At 38.8% G+C, this 20,154-nt stretch overlaps 1 protein-coding gene across 11 annotated transcripts in view; it reads left to right on the top strand.

The window, feature by feature from the left end:
* Positions 1-18,497, top strand: part of S100PBP (S100P binding protein) — a 45,169-nt gene extending 26,672 nt beyond the window's left edge. For 8 of the 11 annotated variants that reach the window (XM_032388663.1, XM_032388681.1, XM_032388699.1 and 5 more), the window contains 2 exons: positions 13,529-13,616; positions 15,889-18,497. In XM_032388663.1, the coding sequence (XP_032244554.1) occupies positions 13,529-13,616; positions 15,889-16,033 (233 nt within the window). In that variant the 3' untranslated portion in view covers positions 16,034-18,497. Of the gene's footprint in view, positions 1-9,308; positions 9,356-13,528; positions 13,617-15,888 lie in introns of those variants that run through there. The other 3 variants (XR_004297554.1, XM_032388709.1, XM_032388723.1) reach the window with 2 other exon arrangements.
* The last annotated feature ends 1,657 nt before the right edge of the window (positions 18,498-20,154 follow it).

Below are 20,154 nucleotides of genomic sequence, written 5' to 3'. Positions count from 1 at the left end.
TATATGTATATACCACAGTTTATCCATTTATCTTTCAATGGACATTTGAGTTGCTTCCACCTCTTGGCTGTTGTGAATGATACTGCTTTGAACATGGGTGCGCATCCGCTAGAGATACCTATCTCCTCAAGACCCTGCTTTCAGTTCTTTTGGATATATATTTCAGTTCTTTTGGATATAACAATACCCAGAAGTATTGTTAGATCATATGTAGTTCTACTGCGAATTTTTTGAGGAAACTCCCTACTGTTTGACACAGTGGTTGTACTATTTTACAATCCCACTGACAGTGTATAAGGGTTCCAGTTTCTCTACATCCCCACCAACGCTTGTTATTTTCTGTTTTCTGGTGGTAGTTGCCCTAAATGGTTGTTATATCCATATCCATCGGTATTATAGCTATGCAAATATTGCTCACTGCGAAGTCAGATAGTATACTATGGTTTCATTTTCTTGAATCTGTTTTTCTGAAGTAGTTAATTACCACACTAATTTTTTTAAACTATAAATTAATTTATCCTTAATTTTTTTTTTTTACAAATGCAACTTACATCCTTATCTGTGTTGTCTGTGTGTCTGTGTCGTGCCCCCTCCCCCCCAAATGCCCAGACATACCTAGTAATCTATCAATTCCTTTAAAAATTTTTCCTGGAGACCTTTCTAGAGCCTTGTGTTCTGCTCCAATCTATACTGCTTGTTCTCTAGCCTTGCTGCAGAGCTATCATCCTGGTGTTTCTCTTTGCTGCCTTCCTGGATTGAATCCTGTCTGGATCCCCATTTCTTCCTTTTGATCTATTTTAGTGGAGCACATTCTTTGAGAATTTCTAAGAAAGTGATGGATAAATCTGGGTGGCCCTTCCATATCTGAAAACATCCTTATCCTCATACTTGATCAGTAGTTTGGTATAGAATTCTAAATTAAAAGTCATTTTTCCTCAGAATTTTGAAGGCATACATCTAATGTTCTTGTGAAGAAGTCTGTTATTAATTTAATTTGTATTCCTTTTAATGTAACCTGTTTTTTTCTCTCTGGAAGTGCTTAGCCTTGTCTTTATCCATTATTTTATACAAATTAGTCCACTTGCTGGGACATTTTCTTATTGACTTCTTTACTTTCATATTCACATTTATGATTTCTAAGAGTTTTTTTTTTCTTGTTCTGTTCCCTTTGCATATTACGTTGTTCTTATTTTATGAACTAATTGCTTATCTCAAGATTTTTTCTTTTTTTGTTTAAAGATTTTATTTATTTATTTGAGAGGGAAAGAGAGGGAGAGAGAGAGAGCGTGCAAGAGCAGGAGGAGGGAGAAGCGGGCTTCCCGCTGAGCAAGGAGCCCGATGTGGGACTCAATCCCAGGACCCTGGGATCATGACCTGAGCCGAAGGCAGTCGCTTAACCGACTGAGCCACCCAGGTGCCCCGATTTTCTTCTTTTTTGAGTAATAATTCAAATACAGTAAACAAATTTAATGTATACAACTTGTTGAGTTTTGACATTTCTTTACACCCATGAAACTCACTGCAATTAAGATAAATATACCACACCACAAAGTTTCTTTGTGCCTCTTTGTAATTCCTCCTTCCTGCCTTTCCTTGCCCCCTTCAATTCCCAGGCAACCACTGATCTGCTGTCACTATAGTTTGTAATTTCTAGAATTTTATGTAAATGGAATCATACAATATATATACTAGCTTTTCTCAAAGCAAAATTATTTTGAAATTCATCATTTTGTTGATAGTTTATTCCTTTTCATTGCTGAGCAGTATTCCATTATAGAAATATACCACAATTTGTTTATCCATTCACCTGTTTGAGGGGCATTTGGGTTGTTTCCAAATTTTGGCTATTACAAATAAAGCTGTTATGACTATTCATGTACAAATCTTTGTATGGATATGCTTTCATTTTTCTTGAGTAAAAATCTAGGGGTAAAATGACTGGGCCATATGGTAGGTGTATGTTTAATTTTTTAAGAAACTACCAAACCTGGGGCACCTAGGTGGCTAAGTCGGTTAAGCATCCGACTCTTGATTTCGGCTCAGGTCACGATCTCAGGGTCGTGAGATTGAGTCCCGAGTTGGGCTCTGTGCTCATCTGGGAGTGCTTGAGATTTTCTCCCTCTGCCCCTCCCCCAACTCATGCTTGCTCTCTCTCTGGCTGTCTTTCTGTCTCTCAAATAAATAAATCTTTAAAAAAAACCCAAACCACCAAACTTTTCCAAAGTGGTTATACTATTTTATATTCTCACCAGCAGTGTATGAATTCCAGATGATCCCATCCTTACAAAGGATTGTTTGTTGCCAGTATATAGAAATTCAGGTGATTTTTGTACATTGATCTTATATTCTGCAGCCTTGCTAATAAATTCACTTGTTAGTTTTGGTACCTTTTTTGTAGATCGCATCAGTTTCTGTATCTATGATCATCAGCAAATAAACACATTTTTACTTGTTCCTTTCCAATTTGGATGCCTTTTATTTAATTTTTTTGCCATATTGCACTGGCTAGAACTCCAGTACAATGTTTAATACAAGTAATACAAGTAACTTGTTGCTGATCTTAGGAGGAAAACATCTAGTCTTTCACTATTATGTTAACTATTATGTTAGCTGTATCTCCTAGATACCCTTTATCAACTTTACAATGTTCTCTCCTATTGATAGCTTATTGAGAGTGTTATTAGAAGTGGATATTGGATTTTGTCAAATAGTTTATCTGCATCTGTTGAGATGATCATAGTGTTGTGTTTTTTAAAGTCCATTAATTAGAGAATTATACTATTTGATTTTCCAGTGTTAAGCCAGTCTTGCATTTCTGGTCTTAATTCATTCTGCACTTGGTTCTTAAAGTATTATCCTTGTAAAGTGATAGCATTGGGTTGATTTGCTAAAATTTTATTATGCATTTTTGCATCTGCCTTAATAAGGGATATTGGTCTATACTTGTAATTTCTTGATCTGGTCTTGGTGTCAGAGTAATGTTGGCCTCACAGAATGAATTGGGAAGTATTTCTACCTCTTCACATTTTCTGGAAGAGTTTGTATAGAAGAATTGGTACTTCTTTTTGGGTAACCTTTGTAGTCTTTCAAGGAATTTGACCATTTCATCTAAGTTGTTAAATTTATTAACATGAAGTTAATAACATTCCCTTATTAGCCTTTTCCTTATTTATTTATGTTTGTTTGTTTATTTTAAAGATTTTTATTTATTTATTTAGAGAGAACCAGCATGCAGTTAGGGAGAGAGGGAAAGGGAGAGAGAGAATCCCAGGTAGACTTCGCTCTGAGCACAGAGCCCAACGGAGGGTGGGGGAGCTCGATCTCACAACCCCAGGATCATGACCTGAGCAGAAATCAAGAGTCAGATGATTAACCGAGTGAGCCACCCAGGCCCCTGCCTTTTATATAGTATTCTCTAGTGATGGTCATCTTTCCCATTCTTGGTATCAGTAATTTGTGTTTTCTCTCTTCTAATCAGTCTAGCGAAAAGTTTATGAACACTATGATGTAATACTTTCTTTAAAAAGAACCCAGCTTTTATTTTACTGATTTCTCTATTTCTATTCTAGCACCATTTGTTGAAAAGATGATCCTTTCCGTGGATTTCTGAATTCTCTATTCTGTTCCATTGATATACATGTCTATTCTTATGCCAATATTATACTGTCTTAATTACTATAACTTACAGCAAGTCTTGAAAGTATTTGGATTTCTATAACTTTAAAAAAAATTAACTTCAGCTTGTCAGTTTGTTCAAAAACACCTGTTGGGTATTTCATTGGGATTGTGTTGAATCTATAATAGATCAGTTTGGGGAGAACTGACATCATAACAATACTGAGCCTTCTAATCTGTGAACAGGATATATTTCTCCATTTATTTATGGCCTTGTTAATTTCTCTTAGTAACATCTTGTAGTTTTTATTGTACAGATCTTGCACGTATTTGGTTAAATTCATCAGTATCTCAGTGCTTTTTTATAATTTAATAAACGGTCACCACTGTAAGTGTAGTCACCATCTGTCACTATACAATATTATTAAAATATTACAATATTCTGTATGCTGTATTTTTCATCTCCATGACTTGCTTATTTTATAACTGGAAGTTTGTACCTCTTAATTTCCTTTATCTATTTCACCCATTCCCCCACCCACCTTCCTGTTGGCAACCACAAGTTTGTTCTCTGTTTCAGAGTGTGTTTGAGTCTTTTTTGTTTTTTTTGTTCATTTGTTTTGTTTTTTAGGTTCCACATATAAGTGAACTCATATTTGTCCTCTGTCTGACTTATTTCTCTTAGTGTTATACCACCTAGGCCCATCCATATTGTTGCAAATGATAAGATCTCATTCTTTTTTATGGCCAACTAATATTCTAGTGTGTGTGTGTGTGTGTGTGTGTGTGTGTGTGTGTGTGTGTGTGTATTTTCTTTATTCATTCATCTATTATAGACAATTAGGTTGCTTCCATATCTTGGCTATTGTAAATAATGTTGCAATAAACATAGGGGTGCATATATATTTTCAATTTAATGTTTTTGCTTTCTTTGGGTAAATACCCAGGAGTGGAATTACTGGATCATATGGTATGTCTATTTTTAATTTTTTGAGGAACCTCCAATACTGTTTTCCATAGTGGTTGCATCGGTTTACATTCCCAGCAATAGTCCACAAAGGTTCCCTTTTCTCCACATCCTCACTAACAGTTGTTATTTTTTGTTGTTTTGATACTAGCCATTCTGACTGGTGTGAGGTGATATCCCATTGTGGTTTTGATACTTTTGGTAACTTTTTAATAAATCCCATAGGGTTTTCTGTGTTAACATGATATCTCCAAATAAGGACAGTTTATTTCTTCCTTTCCAATCTATAGGCCTTTGTTTCTTTTTTTTTTGCCTTGCTGCCCTGGCTAGGACCTCTAGTACATTAAGTATGATATTAGCTGTAGCTTTATCATCGATACCCTTTATCAGGTATGAAGAAGTTCCCCTTCTTTTGGTAGTTTGGTGAGAGTTTTTATCATGAATGAGTGGTGAATTTTGTCAGTTGAATTTTCTGCATTTATTTAGAAGGTCATATGGTATTTTGACTTATTCTGTAATGTGGTGTATTACATTTATTGATTTTTGACTCTTAGGCTAACTTGCATTCCTAGGATAAACTCACTGGCCTTACTGAATTATCCTTAATTAAGTTTGCTAATATTTTTAAGAGTTTTTACATCTTGTTTATAAGGAGTTTTGGTTTTTAGTTTTTCTTGTGTTGTCCTCTAAGTATCATAGTAGTACTGGCTTCATAAAATAAGTAGGGAAGTGTTTCAGTTTATGTAGGATTGGTATTTATTCCTTTAAATGTTTGATAGAATTTGTCAGTGAAGCCATCTAACCCTGGAGGTTTTTTTCAGAATTTCTTTATCTTTGCGTCCATATCGATAATTTGTGTCTTATAAGGAATTTGCCCATTTTTATCTAAGTTTATTATTTTATTGGCATAAAATTATTCATAATGTTCCTTTATTATTTCTTTAATTACTGTAGGATCTGTAGTGATGGTTACCATTTCATTTCTAATATTGGTAATTTGTCTTTTTTTCGTGGACAATCTAGTTAAAGTTTTATCAGTTTTACTGATTTTTTGCCCCCAAAGCAAATTTTTAGTTTCATATTTCTGTATTGTTTTTGGCTATTACATTTTTATTTTTTTCTCCACTTTGTTGTTGCTTTTCTTCTACTTACTTTGGGTTTAATTTGCTCTTGTGTTCTAGCTTTTTTTTTTTTTTTAAGATTTTATTTATTTGACAGAGAGAGACATAGTGAGAGAGGGAACACAAGCAGGGGGAGTGGGAGAGGGAGAAGCAGGCCTCCCGCCGAGCAGGGAGCCCGATGTGGGACTCCATCCTAGGACCCTGGGACCCCGACCTGAGGCGAAGGCAGACGTCTAATGACTGAGCCACCCAGGCACCCCATCTTCTAGCTTTTTAATGTGGAAGGTTAGATCACTTATCTGAGATCTTTCTATTTTCTGTAAGCATTTTTTTTTAAGATTTTATTTTGAGAGAGAGAGCATGAAGGGGGAGGGGCAGAGGAAGAAACAGACTCCCTGCTGAGTGGGACCGCCCCCCCCTTCCCCCCCATGCAGGGCTCAGTCCCAGGACTCTGGGATCATGACCTGAACCAAAGGCAGACACTTAAATGACTGAGCCACCCAGGCGCCCCTTCTGTAAGCATTTAAAGCACAGGTTTTCCTTTAAGTGCTGCTTAGGTGCATCCCACAGATTTTGATACATTTTTATTTTCATTTGGCTCAAAGCAATTTCTATTTCCCTTGTGATTACTTCTTTGACTTATGGGTTATTTAGAAGTGTGTTACTTAGAGGCGCCCACTGGGATCGAGCCCCACCCCACGTCCGGGCTCCCTGCTCAGCGGGAGGCCTGCTTCTCCCTCTCCCACTCCGCCTGCTTGTGTTTCCTCTCTTGCTGTGTCTCTCTCTGTCAAATAAATAAAATCTTAAAAAAAAAAAAAAAGAAAAATGTGTTACTTAATTTCCAAATATTTGGGAGTTTTCATCTATCTTCCTATTATTTCTAGCTTAATTCTGTTGTGGTCAGAATATTTTCGGTATGAGTTCAATTCTTTTAAATATACTGAGACTTATTTTTATAGACCAGCATATGGTCTGTTTGGTGAATGTTCTATGTGCACTTGAAAGTGTATATTCTGATGTTGGTGGAGTGTTCTATACATTTCAGTGAGGTTTTGTAGGTTGCTGGTGGTGTTCAATTCTATATCCTTACAGATTTTCTAACTAAAAGAGGAGTGTTCATATCTCCACTCTAATTGTGGATTTTCCTGTTTCTCCTTTCACTTCTGTCCGTTTTTGCCTCTTGTATTTTGAAACTCTGGTATTGGAGGCATACACTTTTAGGAATATTATATCCTCTTGATAAATTGACCCCTTTTATCATTATGAACATTTTTTTAATCTTAGTAACATTCAGTATTAACATTCTTAGTAATACTCTGTTTAGAGGTCTACTTTGTTTCATATTTATGTAGCCATTAAGCCTCCTTTTCATTACTGTGTGCATGATACCTTTTTTTTTAAATCTTTTCCTTTTAATCTGTTCATATCTTTGTGTTCTAAAGTGGATGTCTTGGGGCACCTGGGAGGCTCAGTTGGATAAATGTGCGACCTGTGATTTCAGCTGAGATCATGATCTCAGGATTGTGAGATGGAGCCTCTGCATCCCGTGCAGGTGCTGGGTTTGGAGTCTGCTTGAGATTTTCTCTCCCCCTCTTTCTCTCCCTTTGCCCCTCCCCCCTCCTTCTCTAAAAAAAAAATTAAAATAAAGTGGATGTCTTGTAGGCACTATATAGTGAGTCTAGCTTTTCTTTTTTCCAGCCTTACAATCTCAGTCTTTTAATTTGAGTGTTAGTCCAGTCAGTATGGCTGGTTTTAAATCTACCATCTTATTACTTGTTTTCTATTTGTTTATCTGTTCTTTGTGTCTTCTTTCATCTTTTCCTGGCCTTTTTTTTTTTTAAAGTATTTTTTAGTATTCCATTTTATCTCCATGCTTGATTTATTACCTATACCTTTGTTTTATTTTTAGTGGTTGTTCTAGGGTAGTAGTTCTCAAAGTTTTTGGTCTCAGGACCCATTTACACTCTTAGAAATTCAGGACCCCAAAGTTTTGTTTGTATGGGTTACATCTCTCTATACTCAATCATATTAAAAGTTAGAACTGAAAAATTATTTAAATATTTATTAATATATTTAAAAAATAAACTTTTGCACATTAACATAAATAATATGTTTTTATTAAAAATAACTTTTTAAAAAAAAGTGATCTCTACACACAACATGGGGCTTGAACTCACAACCCAGAGATCAAGAGTGGCAGGCTCCACTGACTGATCCAGCCAGGCCCACTAAAAATAACTTTTTTTTTTAGAGGAGGGGAGGGGCAGAGGGAGTGGGAGAGAGAATCCTAAGCAGGCTTCACGCCCAGTACAGAGCCCGACACAGGGCTCCATCTCACAAACCTGAGATCATGACCTGAGCTGAGATCAAGAGTCCAACGCTTAACTGACTGAACCACCCAGCCGCCCCTGAAAATAACTTTTTTAAAACAAAACCAAAAATTTAGGGAGAAGAATGGCATTGATTTACATTTTTGCAAATCTCTTTTAATTCCTGGCTTAACAGAAGCCTGCCAGATCCTCATATGTGGTTCTGTACTCTGTCGTCATATAGCCTCTTGAGAATTCCATGGTACACTTGAGAGAATGCAAGTGGAAAGGACAAATAACATCTTAGTGTTGTGTTGAAAATAATTTTGACCTTGTAAAGCCTCAGAAGGGTGTGGCGGGACTCCCAGGGACTCTTGAACACACCTTGAGAACTGTGATTCTATTGTTTACAATATGGATCTTTAACCTACCAGTCCGCCTTCAAATAATACACCACTTAACATAATATAAGGCCCTAATAACAGTACACTTCAAAATCTCCATTCTGTTTTTTTTTTTAAGTTTATTTATTTATTTAAGTAATCTCTACACTCAATGTGGGACTCGAACTCATGACCCCAAGATCAAGAGTCGAGTGCTCTTCTGACTGAGCCAGCCAGGTGCCCCTCCATTCTGTTTTTTATGCTATTATTTTTATACATTTTACATATACATACATGTTTAACCCTTCAACCCATTCAACAGTTATCTTTTAAAGACTTTTTAAAATGAGATAAAGTCTTATATTTACTCACATATTTACCATTTTCAGTGCCTTTGATTCTTCTCCATCTGTTATTTTCCTTTTTCCTGATGAATTTTTAGTTTCTTATAGTGCAGGTCTGCTGGCAATGAAGTCTCTCTGCTTTTGTTTTATTTACAAAGTGTTTGTTTTGCCTTCATTTTAAACTTTTTATTTTGAAAAGTTACAGACTCAGAGACTCATAAGAAGTTTCCAGGTTCACCTCAGTTACTTCCCTTCTCTCAGGAATCACGATTCTGAGCAGTCTGAAAACAGTTGTTTCATATATTTTGCCCAGTTTCTAGTTGCTTACTAGAATGGGAGGTAAGCCCATTCATCATGCTTAGAAGTAGAAGTCTCTGCTTTGATTGTTAATGGAGATCACAAGCAACAATGGTTATGTACATTCTGCTTCTGCATTTGGCATTACTGTTGAGGACATTCATATGTCACTCAATAGCCCCCATCTAATACATCACTTCAAAAATGAGTTATATAATATATATATATAATAATGTCTATTTCTTTCTTTTGTTTTTTGCCCTGTCTGCAAGGAAAATCAAGATTTGCACTAGATCATCGCAGTTTTGTTGACCTAGAGGTGACACATTTGCATTCTTATTTTCCACTTAATCTTTTTTCCTTTTTATTCCTATTTTATTAATGTATTTATAAAAGCAGTAGCCTGCACCCCTATAGCACATGTTTTTCTTTCTTTCCCTTTTCATCCTCTCCCCTGTATTAGGTATTTTTTTGATTGCGAGGAATAGAGACATTGTGATTGCCTTTAAGTAACCGAGTTTCAGGATTTACAGAAGATTAGACAACAACACAGCCGGTTCTTGTAGTGAAAAGAATCAGCCATAGATCCAGGCCTCATGCCCCCTCAGAAATGGGTGCCTTTGTTCCCTGTTCAGGTTTTCCTGCTGAGTTAGTGATTCTCATACTTCTAATCTTTCTCTGACCAGTGCTGCTGCTGCTCTCTGTTAGCTGTCTCCTGTGTGTCTGGTCTCTTCTGGAGCCCTGCCTGTGTGCTCTTCTCTCTCACTCTCATTACTAAAGCTCACAGTCACATTCCGAAGGAGAGTATCTGATTGATTCACTTACTGTTGGTGCCAGGCCAGCTCTTAGGTCATTAGCCAGCTGAGAGATTCTCTGTTTGTGGGTCATGTGCCGCACTTAATTAAACAGGGTCATGTACAAAGTATGGTGACATATAAAACTTGTCTGAAGGGCCATTGGCATAGCAAGCATTCAGCATCTTCCATTCCTCCTCCTTTTTAACAATTGATTGACCTAACTTATTAAAGACAGTTATTAGACTGGATTGTCCCCAAAACTAGTGAGCTACATATTTATAGATTAAGGTTTAGATGAATTGCTTATCTCATTCCTGCAATGTTAAGGTTTTTTTTCTCTTTCATTCTTATTTAGGCACAAAACAAAGGACAGTCTTCGCCACCTTTTAGCCACAACTTAAAGTAAACCCATGGTACTGATTGTTGGTCCAAGAAAGCCCATCTGTTAGAGACTGTGAAGAGAAAATTCAAACATTTCCATTCTTGTTAGCATCTCTAAATTTGGCAGAAGAGATAGGAGCTGTGAGCTGAAATAAGGTTTTTGGATTATTAGCTCCACCTGGGTTTGAATCCTGGCTTTCCCATTTACTAGATGATAGATGAGTATCTTCTAAGCTTCAGTTTAATCATGAATAAAATGGGGATCATGGTATTTGCCTCATGTGGTGGTTAGGATTAGATGATAGGGTGAATGCAAAGCAGTTAGCAAAGTGCCTGGCGCATAATTAATGCTTAATAAATGTAGCTCCCATTATCTCTAGATCATTAAGTCTTATCAAAAAAGGTTATTCTAGTCCATCAGTAAGTTCTTAGTGCTAAGGAGAACTAACATTTCTTGGTGCATGAGCTGAGACCTGATTATTGAGCCCTTGTTTACTCAGCACTGTGCGAGGTACCAACTGGGTATACAAGAGACATATTGTGATATGATTCTTGCTTTCTAATCCCCACTAAGAAATGTCAGTCCAGAAAAAGTTTTATGGAAATTCAACTCGATGATGGTATTATATTGTTAGAATTCAGGCTCTGTTACTAACTGTGTGACCTTGGGCAGATTGTTTCTCTGTGCCTCTGTTTCTTCATCTGTGAAATGGGGAAAATACCTCATAGGATTACTATAACAATGAACAAATGAGTTAATATATGTAAAGCTCATAGGACAATGTCTGATAACACGGTAAGTGCTATATGTAAGTTGCTCCTGCTAGATTATGACTCCTAGCTGTTTAATACTTGAAGCCTCCTTGGGCTTAATCGACCAGTTTTTTTTCCCCTTTGAGTTTAAAGTGAATAGGTTTCTCTGTAGGGGGCTTATAGTATATCTTTAGCCTCCATCATCAGGATCTAGCTGGTAAGAGATGAGTGAGCTGAAGGACATGGTCTACAGATAATCTTGTTCCATTTTGAGATCAGATACCACAGTATCTGTATCATGCCAGCCCTCCTTTAGTGATGCTTTGGCAGGAAAAACATATCTTGAAAGTCCTACAAAGCTGGTTTTTCCCCTCACTAAAATGTTTTTTTGCAGGCCTAGAACGATTGGGGTGCTGGTGATGTGAATGTAGGATATGGGAAAGGCAATTTGATTTGAGACCTTTGATTTTAACTTAAGACATCCAGCAGGCAAGGGATTTTCTAATCTAAAGCTACTTCCCTTCTTAAAGGAGAAATTCTTTTCTGATTTATATTTCCTTCTCAAGAAGTGAGATTCATATGTTTTCTTCCCATATTAGTGAGATTGGACAGCTTTTCATTATGTTTATTGATCATTTGTATTACTTTTATGAATTGCCTATTCATGTCCTTTGACCTCTTTTGTTTATGAGGAGATTACTCCTGTAGAGTGAGGACATTAAAACTTTGCCAGACATGTTTCAAATGTATTTTTCATTTTGTCAATTGTCTTCTTTTACCGTTGGTTGTATTTTTTTATTTTAACTGCACAGAAGCTTGTAATGAATCTATAAATTTTTCCTGAAGAGTATCATCTCGTTATGGTTAGAGAATTTCTGCTGAGTGTTATAAAGCATGTCATAGTTTATGTGTAGACTGATCCACTTAATAAACATTTTTCCTTACAGAGAGGTGAGTGAGTGTCACACGATTTGAAGAGTCTTCGCGAACTAACATAGGCCTGTAGCTCTAACACCGTAACAATAGCTGGCACGTACTGCGCAGCGGCTTTGTGGCAGGCACTGTGCTGAGTCTTTTATGTGCTGTGTTCCTAATGTTCGGCTTCATGCTAGATAGTAGTATTGTCTGTATTTCATAGATGAATCAAGTGGGCCTGGAAGAAGTGAAACGATTTGCCCAGGGTCACAGAGCTAGTTAGTGGCTGGATTGGAATTTTAATTTAAGTCTGCCTAACTTCAAAGTATATACTTTCTCTACAAAGCTCAACTTCTTGAGGCTTCCAATAAATTAGATTGGTCCTAAAAGTTAAGTAAATATCTTTTACCAGAACTTGAAAAGATAGTCTGTAGCCTAGTTCAACTGCTTTTGGTTTCTGAGAGCATAGTGGAGAAGATAATGGGAAGTGTGTGAGCTAGCTGAAAGAAAAGTCTCTACTGTCTAAGGCAGTGGTTTTCAAAGTGTGGTTCCCAGGCCAGCAGCATCAACATCACTTGGGCATTTATTAGATATGCAAATTCTCAGGTCCCACTGGAGACCTACAGAATCAGAAACTCTGGGGCTGGGACCCAGTAATCTGCTTTATAATACTTCCACTGATTATGATACATGTTGAACTTTGAGAATCACTGGTCTAGGGAAATTATTTTGTTCTCTCTAATCATAATTTCTGTTTTTGCAAGCTTCAACCTAAGTCTCAGCCCTTAAGTGCAAAATTAGCATTATCAGATGGTGGCAAAAGTATGGAGTCAGACAGGAGCCAGTTTTGAGATTGAGCATTTAAGGCAAGTCCACCTCCCTGAGCCACAGTATCCCCTTTCCGAAAAGATGTTAATAACAACTATCTCCATATGAGATTTTTTTTTTTTTTTTAGAATTAGGTAAGATAGTATATAAAGTGCATAGCACCTTGCCAGGCTCCCAGGTATTTGAGAAATTGCCTCCAACAATTTTTCTTGTTAGCAAAAAGCCCCCATCTGCCTTCTATTCTCAACTTCTCTTGTTTCTTGAATGTATTTTGCTGTCTTGGAACTCTGGGCCTTTATATTAGCTGTTTCTCTTGGATACCCGCACCCCCACCCCTCTTTACCTCACTAACTTCTAGACATCCTTTTGAGCCCTGCTTCTAGTTTACTTACCCTGGAGAGGGCTTTCTCAAACCCCCACCCTCCAGTCTCTGTGCTTCACAGCAGCCTGTTTCTCCTGTCACTGCACTTACCACAAGTTTTGGAATCGCCTGTCTTCTATATAACTTAATTGAGCGCAGGTACAGCATCTTGTCTACCACCATATTCTAGAGATCACTGAAGTTCCTCACGCATTGTAGGAGCTAGTAAGTGTTGAGTGAATGAGTGGTGGCTGTCATTATTGCTTCATCATCATCATCATCATCTGAGAGCAAGCTCCCCTCTCTGGCTTACAGTTTTTGTGCTGACTGCTTGTGATACTCATAGTATTAGGACCAGTGCCTGTTTTCTCTTTCCCTGAAAGCACATGCTTTGACGTAGGCTGACATGGGCAAGTTCACTGAGCTGCTTCCTAACCACGATCCCTCTGTGTCACAGGTGCCTCGGGGGAACTGTATGCCCTGATGGGTCAAGTTTATCATATGCAGAACCCAAAATGGCAGCATCCTTCGGACCTCACCATGAGGTGAGTGGGTGATTAGGAGGAGGAGGAGGAGGAGGAAAATTTGGCTGTAGGCGGAATGTTGTGGGGAGTTGGGGTGTAATTGTTGTTTAATTCCAGAGGTGGGAAAAGAAACAGTAGAGTATAATGGAATAAGAACTGAGCTGAAATTCAGGAAATGGGGGGTCCAGTACTAGCTTTGCTGTTTATAACTTAGCTATATAATTTTGATCAAGTCATGCCACTTCTCTGGTCCTCACATCACTAAAACTAATATGTTGTACTAATTGATGTTAAAGGGCCTTTCTATTCTGGATCTTCTGGATTCTTGATGTAGTGTGGTTTTACAGATTTATTCAGTTACTTTGATCCAGTTACTGAGAAACCTTGGAGTCATCTTTGATTCTTTTCTCACCCCATATTCAGTCCATTAGCAAATCCCATAAGCTCTACATACAAAATATATCCATAACCTGACCATTTCTCATCATTTTCACTTGGACTGTTGGAAGTCTCCTAAATGGTCTCCCTGCTTCTGCCTTTGCCTGTCTACTATTCTCAACTCAGCAGCCAAAGAGATTCACATTCTCTTCTTTGCTCAGAATTTTCCAGTGGCTTCCCATCTTCACAATCCGCTATAAGGACCATGGCCTGGGCTGACGTGGTTAGCTCACCGACCTCATCTATTACTCTTCCCCTTGCTCATTCTGCACTAGTCACACTGGCTTGCTATTTTTCGAATATGTCACACATGCTCCCACCTCAGGGCCTTTATACTCAGTGTTGACCCTATAGTTGCCAAAATCATAGCAGATCTCGAAAGGCAGGGCAGTATGGTGGTTATTAGATGAATTCTGGAGATAGGTGTGAATTCAAATCCAGGCTCTTCTACTTACTCCACTTCATGACCTTGGACACGTTATTTAACTTGAGACTCAGTTTCCTTACCTCTACAAGATATTAACGAGAGTGCTTTTCTGATAGGATTGTTATTCAATTAAATGAGGTGACGTATTTAAAGAATTCAGCAAGTACTTGCATATAGGGCTAGATAAATGTCATAAAATGTTACAGTTATTTTCAACTCTGGCTACTGACAGTCACCTGCGGAGATATCTAAAAATACAGATGTCCAGGTCCTGCCCCAAGGGATTCTAAGTCATTAAGTCAGGGGTTGGGGGCAAGAATCTTTACCTTTAAAAAGCTTCCCAGGTGGTTATTAGGAACAGCTGGAGTTGAGAATGAGATCAAATTATCTCAGAGGGTCTTATTCAGAACCCCAGCCTAAAGGACTGGGGGTGATTAAAGGAGAAGCTCAAGAAACTTTACTTTGAGTCCGTGCTATTAATTATTCAGTCTCTAAACTTGCAGTGTGATACTCACATGATGACTTACCTTCTCTGGGAATTTTATTCTAATTTTAACTGCTGTGTCCTGAGCAACCTTGAGCTGTGTCAGACAGTGAGGTCCTGTTGGAGGTACAGGTCTGATGCAACCAATGAAATATAGATCCTGTTTTAAATGTTTCTTGAGGGAGAAAATATTTTTTTCCTACTGAAACATTATTATACGTTATATATTAGGTTTTCTTAACGTTCATGTATATGGCACATATCAGCATAATACCTCTTTGGCAACTGGCTTTGGAGTTGGAAGGAAATAGCGCTTACATTGTGACTTTCACATAAATAAAATAGTATAAATAATTTCTAAAATTGTGAGGATTGAAATGTAAAATTAATATCTGATATCCAAAAGTAAAGATACTTTTTTTTTTTTTAAGGATTTTTAAAAAAATTTATTTGAGAGAGCATGACAGAGAGCACAAGCAGGGGGGAGGGGTAAAGGGAGAAGCAGACTCCCTGCTCAGCAGGAAGCTCGATGCAGGGCTCGATCCCAGGACCCTGGGATCATGACCTGAACTGAAGGCAGATGCTTAACTGACTGAGCCACCCAGGTGCCCAAAAGTAAAGATATTCTTTTTTTTTTTTTAAAGATTTTATTTATTTATTTGACAGAGAGAGAGGCACAGCGAGAGAGGGCACACAAGCAGGGGGAGTGGGAGAAGGAGAAGCAGGCTTCCCGCCGAGCAGGGAGCCCGATGCGGGGCTCGATCCCAAGACCCTGGGACCGTGACCTGAGCCGAAGGCAGACGCTTAACGACTGAGCCACCCAGGCGCCCCAAAGTAAAGATATTCTTAAAATGGTTGCCTAGGCCATTTAAATTTTGTGTACAAATAGCCATTCCAGCTGAAACCCTCATCTTTCCTGTTTTTATTTTCCTTCTCTCCTGAAGAAACTACGCTGCTCGGTTCCGGCAGAAACCTCTGCAGAGATACAGTCTGACTCAGTGGGTCGACAGGAATAGGCGAAGCCACCATCGATTCCAGCGTCTCCCGGACTTCCCATCAAGTCCATTTGTCTCATCCCATCAGCAGTGAAGGGTCCTGTTCAGAGCAGCATCTTATCTTCTGCTCTTTTGTGCTTTGTAGATTTTGAATTTTATTTTTCACAAGATTTTTATTTAAAGAACTTGTCACCTTTTGGAAATTTCCATTGCTGACTTGAAATTTTTTTGTATAAGGTCCTTCTTGTTTGTCTGTGTGCATGTAAGTTTAAGCACTGTTACGTTTTAATTTTTTTTATTTAAATCGAAAGTTGCCACTTCTTGAAAGCCTGCATTAAGCCAGAATACCTAGGCTCAAGCAAAACACCCACCTCCTCCCAGAGGTGAAGTCTCCTTCTGGTGCCCAAAAGAGAATCATCTTTTAATCTCCTGTAAGGAAGAGATTACCAGGCTGCAAGCCAGTGTTAATTATTGCTGATGACTTATAAGTGGACATAAGTCACTTTTAACAACCCCTTGTACATTTTTATTTGAATCTCTTGAGTACTTGTCAGTATTTTAAAGTTGGTAATCCAGGACATTTGAAGTAGGATGGAGCAGGACAAAAATCCTGTTGAAAGGACAAATTAAAAGTGTAAATCTTCTCTCCTTTTTGTACTTACTAGCTGCCTTTATTTATTTTTTTGCCCCCCCTTCATTAAATATGTTTTGCACAATAGGTTTACAAATCTTACACATCTTAACTCTGACGGAAGACTGCTGACTAACCCTTGTCGATTTGTGGTCTTGTGACCGATTGTCTTCTCTGCCTTTTCTCAAGGATTTTCCTTCTTTTTTCACCAGTGACCATTATGCTCCTTAGGTTCTATTGGTGTGTTCCTGTATCCTGTTAGACCTAGATTTGCCTCCTAAGAACAGCCTCCCTGCTCTCTTTACTAAAGAGCTTCCCACCCAGAGTCTTACCTCCAGGACAGGCCAGAAAGCCAGTGCTACTGAGGTGTGAGTTGGTCTTCGTTTCATCTGCTCAACTCCAACTTCAAGTATGAGTTGATGTGTTAGTCAATGAGCTCCATCCTGTCAGAGAGACTTTGGAGAGGCACTTTTTTGTCTCCATTATTAGTTAACAAGACGTGCCTTTAGCTTCCAGATGTTACCATCTCATTTGGTTAAACCTCTGAAACACAATTGGACAAAACCGCTAATGTGGGTCTAATGTAGTTGTGATTAAGCCTGTGTACAAAAGTATTACCTGATCTAAAGGTTTGGTATTCTAAATTAAGTTGACAGACTTTGTGCAGCCATCCTGAGGGATGTCTGAGGAGTTTGTTATTCTTTCTTTACAGACGACTCTAGACAGTTGTTGGGAGGTTTTGCAGTCCCGCATTCATGCTGTTCACCCTCCGTGAAGGCTGGGCATGGTTGCCATAGCACGGCCTGTGATACTGGGCTAACTGCCTCTGTCTGGTTTTGTGTTTTCATCAGCCCCACCTTTGTATGTGAGAAACCCATCTTAAACACCCTACCCTGCTTTAGAAACTGAGGGAAAGGTTTGGTCATTCAAGCCACCAGTCAGCTTAGATGGATGTCCCGAGGTGTTTACTGTCTTCATCTAGGTGAGAATTCTCTTCCTTGGACATTTGGTTTAGATTCTGGGACCAAATGCAAAGTTCTGTTCAAAGGCAAGAGTCAAAATCTATTACTTTACTTGGCATAATGGACATTTACTACATTAGTCACTTCTCCAGGTTTCCCTGAGTTAGCATGATGGAGTGAGATAAGCAGACGTCTACCTTTGGAACCATAGCATAATAACAATTAATTGTAGCTGGAATAACTAGCACCCGAGCTGTCTAGTTGCCCACGAACCCAAGGAGTGAAGGGACAGCATTTTGCTTAGGCTCATCTTCCCGCATTCCTGGTAAAGGAGGGTTTAAGTCTGAATGTGTAATGGCAGCATTGCCTTTGCCAAATGAGTGACGGGTTAACTAGAAAATGTGACAATCACATTTCCTCTTTGCTCAAATAATTCTGTTTTTCCAAAGCGTTAGCAGCTTAATTAAATCTGTTGGACTGGGGGAGGAGAGAACTGTTCTCTAGCGGTTAACATGGTATTCTTTAAGAAGAAAAAAAACAAAGCCAAAGAAAACTCATTACCAGGCATGTTTGCCTTAAAGATGGTAGTAGGTAAAATCTGGAGTTTTAATATGTTTTTAAAGCTGCATATCTCATACCTGGTGTTGGGTTCTCAGTCTAGTATTTCGTGAGTTCTTGCTGTATTTTATTTGAGTAAGGGTTATGTGCATTTAACTGCCTACCTAGCTTTCTTCATTCATGACGACGTTCTCACCAACAGGGGTCTTGACAAAGCGTAAAAATGTGCTGTTTACATAGTTTACTTACAAGAGCCTGCAATAACCTATAGCTTTGCATCTCGTGCAGGCCTCATGGACTTGAGATGTCAGGATCAGTTACAAAACCGAAGTTTGGTGCCTCCTCTTTATCATGTTTTTTCCCTTGTAGCAGTTGTGTTTAATGTCATTAAAGAGAAATAAAAGTTCTTGTCGTGGCGTATGTACCGTGGCCGTCTGTTGCAGGCTTTGAAGGAGGGTTCCTTCCTCTTTTGCGTAGGCAGGTTAGTGGGGTCTGGGCGGGGGTGGCAGTTAGTAGAGTGTGGTACTGGGGAGGCAAGGGTCCACGCTCCCTATTCTTTTGAGGGTAAATTACAGTGTTGAGAAAGGCCTTCCAGCAGGTAAGAAATGTTGAAATTGATTGGGATTTGCAGCTACATGTAGTGCATGTCAGGAGCCTGACAGGGAAAGCCTGAAATACCACTGTGCTCCTGTTTCTGCAGAGGGGGAGCAGGCTCAGCCCGATCAGACAAGCACTGCCTTCCGTTCCTTCCCATGGCTGTGCGGGGACCTCTGTCTGCCTCTCCTGAGCTGGTGCTGATTAAGGAAGAGGCTGAGTTATCCCAGAGCATTCTCCCTTTGAAAGGGATAGGGGAAACCAGCACTGATCATACAAAACTGATGGTAGTTCTTAACCCAACTTCTCCAGAAACTGACTGCTCCTGGAACCTGGGATGAAGGTGGAATAAGTGTGGGTAGATGTGGGGGACACGGCGTTCCTTAGAACCCTTTCGTGAACCTGAGCTCCTTGGACTTACCCAGGAGACCAGGATAACGGCAATAAAAGCTTGTCACCTGTATTAGCCAAAGCTTTTAAAATCTCAACTCATGCTGAGAAAATAAGTAGCAACATGTTTGGATAGACTCTCGGGCTTGCTGTTATGTAAGTTTTGTTTAATGGATATTCTATAGTCCAAGCAAAAGCTTCAATATAGATTTGCTAAATACTCAGCTATTTGATATTGTCTTACTCTGAGGTACTCTTGACCTATACATACCCATTTTGTTTCTGTCAGGTGTAGATCCTTGGTCCCGTAGTTGCTTATTTCCTTTTTAGCAACGCATTACTGCAGACATTAAAGGTCTCAGAGACCAGGCTGCATTCTCTTGAAGTGGTGGTGTTCCTTACCTTTAGTTTGTTTTATGTTACGGAAAAGTGAGGAGGAGGAGAAATGGAACTTCTCTCAAAAGAATGGGGTCATTCTCTAGCCTGTTTGGAGCTTTTACAGGAAGAAAAAAACCCAACCACCTAAAACTAGAAAGAGTTCCCGGCTTTTCTTTGTGTTGTCCTGCTTTTCTAAGAGAAAACAATTATCCCTAAGCTGGTTCTAGGGTATGCTTGCTTTGTATGTCAGGGCACCTGTCAGGAAAAAAATTTCCACTTGTCACAGGAAGTATCAGCTGGTCAGTGGTGGAATTCCTTAATGAACAAGCTCCTGCCTTGTCAATCCTCCCCACCTGTCCTCCTCCAGTGACAACTGGAACATGCCACAGACAGAAAATCTGACCTTCCCCAGCACCCGTTGAGAAGGGGGTGGAATGTAATCTTTTGGACAACCTGTAAAACACTCCATGTCGTAGTCCCGAATCATTATTATCACTAAGGAACTATTTGTATATGAGGATCTCCTTCGACTTAGCTTCAAGTGACACTTGAGGGTTTGGGAATATTGTATAATATTCTGGGAATATTTGGTGGGGCTGGAGCCAGGGGGTGTTTCCGATTTATGGAAGCAATTTGTTCTTGGAGGCCACTTAAAAGCAAAACCCAAAAACTCAAATAGGTTTAAAGAGGGTGAGAAATAAC

The sequence above is a fragment of the Phoca vitulina genome, unplaced genomic scaffold (genome assembly GCF_004348235.1).
Source record: "Phoca vitulina isolate PV1807 unplaced genomic scaffold, GSC_HSeal_1.0 scaffold2, whole genome shotgun sequence".
Lineage (NCBI taxonomy): Eukaryota > Metazoa > Chordata > Mammalia > Carnivora > Phocidae > Phoca > Phoca vitulina.
Note: the sequence above shows the minus strand (reverse complement) of the source record. Positions and strands in the feature narration are given on the sequence as shown.